The sequence below is a fragment of the Henckelia pumila genome, chromosome 2 (assembly GCF_033568475.1).
Source record: "Henckelia pumila isolate YLH828 chromosome 2, ASM3356847v2, whole genome shotgun sequence".
Lineage (NCBI taxonomy): Eukaryota > Viridiplantae > Streptophyta > Magnoliopsida > Lamiales > Gesneriaceae > Henckelia > Henckelia pumila.
In genome coordinates, this window is record NC_133121.1 from 85,831,065 (window position 1) to 85,836,565 (window position 5,501).

Genomic DNA, 5,501 nt, shown 5'->3' on the forward strand with positions numbered 1-5,501 from the left:
GTTGATTAATAAAGTAGTTGTGTTGCTCTCCCGTGGACGTAAGCAAATCTTTGTCGAACCACGTAAATACTTGCGTTGTTTATTGCTTTTGCGTGAGTATTTGAGTTTGATCTATGTGCGTTGGTTGTATCTGTTTCTGGGATTGTGTTCTTACGTGCGTGGTGAATTCTCGAATATTAAATATCCGGATTGATTTCTAACACCAACCGTGTCAAGTTCTATGCCCACCATGTGCAATAGTTGAGTGTTTTATACATGGTGGGCACAGAGGTTGGCATGGTTGGTGGGCAGCATAGCAATACTAATTATATATATATATATAAAGTTTTGCTATGCTGCTAGGGATGTAAATGAGACGAACTGTTCGCGAACTGTTCGGGTCTCGACTCGTTAAAAGCTCGTTCGAGCTCGTTTAATGAGGCTCGTTAAGGCAAACGAACCAAGCTTGAGTTTTACAATATTCGGCTCGTTAGCTCGTGAACATGCTCGTTAACAAGCTCGTTAACGAGCTCGTAAGTCATCTCTTAGACGAAAAAATAATAGTATTGATATTTAATTTATAAATTTACACTTTACTTATTAAAAATATTGAAAAATTTATAAAAATTAATTTATTAGAATAAAATTACAAATTTTAATAATAATATTATATTTTTTTCAAATATATAATTTAGTTTTTAATTAATTTAATGAATATTTAAATTTATAGTTTAAATATATTAAGCTCGTTTAGTCTCGATAAAAGCTCGAATAAGCTCGTGAGCCATGAATATATTCGTTAAATAAGCTCGGGCTCGGCTCGTTTATAAATGAACCGAGCTTGAACATTCAAAAGTTCGGCTCGGCTCGGCTCGTTTACATCCTTATATGCTGCCCACCTTCATGCCCACCTATAAGGTGGCAATCATCCAATGGATGAGATGAATCATATATAAATGGTTCATCCAATGGATGAGTGTCACCTCATAGTGGGCATGGTTATGGGCATGGAAAGTGTGCAGCATAACAAAACTGTATATATACATATATATATATATATATATATAGAAAAATGCTAGATGTACACCTTATAGTGTACACCTTGGTTTACACCCTTACTTAAAATTTCCTAATTTCCCTCATTAATTGCAAAAATACCCATGATAAGAAATAAAGATCTAGTTGGTCAAGGAAAGTTTTATAATTAATAAGGAAGGGTGTAAACCAAGGTGTACACCGAGGTGTACATCTAGCATTACTCATATATATATATATATATGTGTGTGTATGTATATGGTAATGGTAATAATATACAAGAGTTGATATATTATTACGTTAACATACAACATACTCACCAAGAAAAATACATAATATATGCATGTATGATTTTCGAAAAAGACAACCATAATTTCTATATACAAGAATCAACCACTTTTGTAATTGATAGAAGATTGTGTGTGTCGTTTTTCTTGTCCGGTTTGAAATCTCAATGAAAAACATATTTCTTTCTCTCTAGTGTGAGTTTGAAGAAGAACAAACAATCCGTTCGTGGACCTGATTCGGAGACTGAAGAAAGGCGTATTTAAGTTGATTATTCGTAGAGATTTACAACAAGAGTTATCTTTGCTAATCGCGAAATAGTTGGTATCAAGTGAATTTTTCACAAAAATATAAATTCTATAACACGCTGTGTATGTTGATTAAACCATACTTTTGGAAATACACTGTTTTTTATTCTTCAGCTTGCTAGCCATGAGGAAAGGAAATTAGGGACCGTGTTGACGGTTCAACATACGCAAAAGGCGAAAAGGGATGTTCCTGCTGTGAAGGACGGGTTGATGTGATATCCATTCCCTACGTAAATGCATCCTCTGCTGACTGATAGGCCACCATATATTGATGCTCCTGTTTCATATGACCAGAGAATTGCACCTGTGGTGCCATCGATGGCGTATACAGGCCCTGTTTTATATGTGGAACCGGCAAAAAGAACACCATTGGCAATGGTCACGGGATTTGTGGTGGTGTTGTAAGGAACAGCTGTCGACCATATGATTCTGCCAGTTCCAGGATCCAAAGCAACCCATCCGCCTCCAGTTGTGACCTCATTTGAGGGCAAGAGAGTGAAATTCTTCTTATCGCTGTTGGCTATGTTGGTATAAACTCTCTTGGAGTCTGTGGCTGCTCCCCATGTACCTCCTCCGTTGGTGCCTCCTGGACCAGCCTCCTGCATCAATATTAATTTCTTTTTTCCATCAAAAAAATATGGAACTAAGATGATGGGGATTAGTTATTCCGGTGCACGAGAGCTAGAGTTTGAATGTTAGTATATGTTTCAATCGGTTGGATTGAGTTAGGTCCAAGTTTACTTTTTAATGAATAAGTTAAAATCACAAAAAATTAACTAGTGTCAATTCGAGAGCTTCCTGAACATCTATATATCTTCGACCTCACATCGGAATAATTAAGTACTTGAGCCCTATATTCAAAGTAGAAAGCATATACACAAATCATGATCATAAAACTTACAGTTGACCAGATAATGTTGCCATTATTTCGATCCAGTGCCCATGCGTATCCGCTTTTCTGAACAGCCACAACAATGTCCAGCAGCTGTGTTGTATTGATATTTAGAGTACTCAACACCATGGGTGCCTCACCAAAATCTGCATCCGGGTTGGGGCCTGCAGGGCAGTTGGGAGTTGAGGGATTTCTGCAGGCAAAGAACCACACATCATATCCTCCAAGCTGTCTGTACCACATGATGTGTCCACTGTTCAAATTCAAGGCTAAAATGGAGTCATAATGGTTAGCAGGATCCACACACACTACTGTGCTATTGGGAAAAGTTTGATTATTCTGTGTTTCTTGACATTCTTCTACACTTTTAGGGGTTGAGTAGAGGTTTCCGGTGGCAATATAAACATGGTTTCTGTGTGCATCAATGGAAGGGCTGCTGCCCCATATTGCCGCTCCCGCATATCCTCCTATTTTTCCATGGTTATCAAGAACCATGTAAGTTCGCCATATGATGGTACCTGTTCGTATATCTAACTTGACGAAGCTTCCCCGGAATGTGCAACAAGTTTCTGTGGTGGAAGAGACTTCTTCCAATGAAGACACCCCGACGTAAAAATATCTGTTTTAAATCAAATCAAATCAAATAAACTATAATCAATCAATCAAATCCAATACTATTTTAATTATTATTTATTATTTATTTTTTATTATATTATATTACTCATCTATATATTACTTATATCATATCTCAAACCAAACAGTGTCTTAAAATTTTACCTACAATACTTTTGTTTTATATTTCAATAACTAAACTGTTATTTCTTAAAATTTAATATTCTTAATCTCGTGACAATTATTTATTATTAAATATATATATATATATATATGTATATATATATATATATATATATATATAATTGATGTTAAAATTTAAAATTGTATATTTTATCTTGATTATACAAAATATCGAATTTTTTTCATTATTAACATATAAAATATTGAGATTTTAAAAATTTTTATTACCATAATTTTATTAAATTTTAATATAAAGTACAAAATATCTTAAAATTTAATATTGCAAAATATTTTTTGTTATTTTATATTTTACGATATATCCTTCTTATTAAAAAAATAGTTTTTAAAATATAAAGATAATAAATATTAAAATTAATCTATTTTATAATATATATATTACAATTAAGGTTAATTTTTAAATTTATAATAAACAAATTAATAATATATAGAATTAAAAAAATTTAAATAATAAAAAACATAACTTCTTTCAAAAATAATAATAATAATATTTTTTTGATAGGGAAAAATTCAAATATAAATAAAAGTCACAATTTATTTTGTGTGTTTTTTTAAATTTAAATCAATATACTTGGATTAGATAATGGTGCATGACACTAATCCTTGAAAGAACTTGAGCCAAACATTGAACAAAACAATGATTATTAATCAATCAATTAATGTGTTATCATTCACATCAAACGGTGCCTAAAGGTTATCATTTGTATAAAAACTTAAAAATGGAGTGTACGTGTTTGAAAAAAAAAAACTCTAATTTAATTAATAACTTCTTTCAAAAATAATAATAATAAATACAAAAACATAACTTCTTTCAAAAATAATAATAATATTTTTTTGATAGGAAAAAAACAATAATTCAAATAGAAATAAAAGTCACAATTTGTTTTGCGTGTTTTTTTAAATTTTATTATATTAACAAATTTAATGTTTAGATAACTTATTAAAGGTTATCATTTGTATAAAAACTTAAAAATGGAGTGTTTTTGACACCAAAAAAAAAAATTTTTTGCAATAAAAATTAAAGAAAGAAAATGGACCTTCCATAGTAGGTTCCAGACATGGTAATAAGAGCAGCTGGATGCGTATCAAGCTGCCTTTTCCAAACAAGTTCTCCCGTCGCACGTTTCAAAGCAATGACATACGCGGGCCCATAGATCCCAATGATGAGTAAATCATCGGCAATGGTGGGAGTTGCTCTGGATAAAGGTGTCGTAACATTGTAAAAAAGAGGTGGTAAGGTTGAATTAAGGCCAGTTAAGGTGGTTTTCAAGTTGCGTTTCCACACCAAAGACCCGTCCATTGCTTTAACGGCGTAAACCAATCCATTCCAACACGGGAAGTATACAATCCCATCAAAGATTGCAGGTGTTGCCGTTACGTCGTTTCCTGCCTCGAATTTCCACTTTAGACGGAGTCGCCGGGCCGTAGAAGGGCTGATCCGGGTTTCTGCCTCCGCGTTTCGGCGGTTGTATATATCGCCGCCGTGGTTTATCCAGCCTCCTCCCAACGTTTCAGACCACTGGATATATATATATATAACAATCAAAATGCAATTCAGATGTAAATACAAAGAAATTAAAATATAATCCTGCTCGTTGAATGTGAAGACTTACTGAGTCTGTTGTCGCACAACTCCTAATTATACAAATACAAAATAATATTGAAATGAAGAGGAAAATTTTGGGGGATTCATTAGTTTTCATCGGAATGGATTATATGTAAAAAAAAAAAAAAAAAATTAATAATCCGACCATTTTATTCATATATTCCCGAGTTCTGACTTTTCTCCACTTTGACCGGATAAAGTCACATCTATATATTATTGAACATTTAATTCAACTTAATTATTTATTATGACTAATGCAAACCAAACATATTTAACTTCCAACAAAATAAAACTAATAATGCACAGAACTTGTCCTATAGTAAGAAATAAAATACTTAATTTATAACGTTTTTTACACCCTTTTTTTTAAATAAAATTTGGATATGAAAACAACGTGGGATAATTAGGCAAATAGACCTCTACAAAACCCAATTTCAAAAACTAACCCTCATTTTTAGGGATGAAACCCGAAATGGGGCGGGTTTGGGGGAGTATTTTCGGGTAAGGGTTCGGGTTCGGGGATTTTTAAAAATCCCCGAAACATATTGGGGTGGGTATGGGGATGCTATCCCCATCCCCGAAC

The 5,501-nt window shown here is 33.0% G+C and overlaps 1 protein-coding gene across 1 annotated transcript; it reads right to left on the reverse strand.

Annotated features, from left to right (window-relative positions):
• Positions 1-1,552: 1,552 nt before the first annotated feature.
• LOC140883468 (uncharacterized) lies at positions 1,553-5,066 on the reverse strand. The gene is made up of 4 exons (XM_073289945.1): positions 4,926-5,066; positions 4,350-4,831; positions 2,509-3,118; positions 1,553-2,206 (listed from the first exon to the last, which is right to left on the reverse strand). The coding sequence occupies exons 1-4, from the start codon at positions 5,013-5,015 to the stop codon at positions 1,766-1,768; spliced, it is 1,623 nt and encodes a 540-aa protein (XP_073146046.1). The 5' UTR covers positions 5,016-5,066; the 3' UTR covers positions 1,553-1,765.
• Between the last annotated feature and the right edge of the window lie 435 nt (positions 5,067-5,501).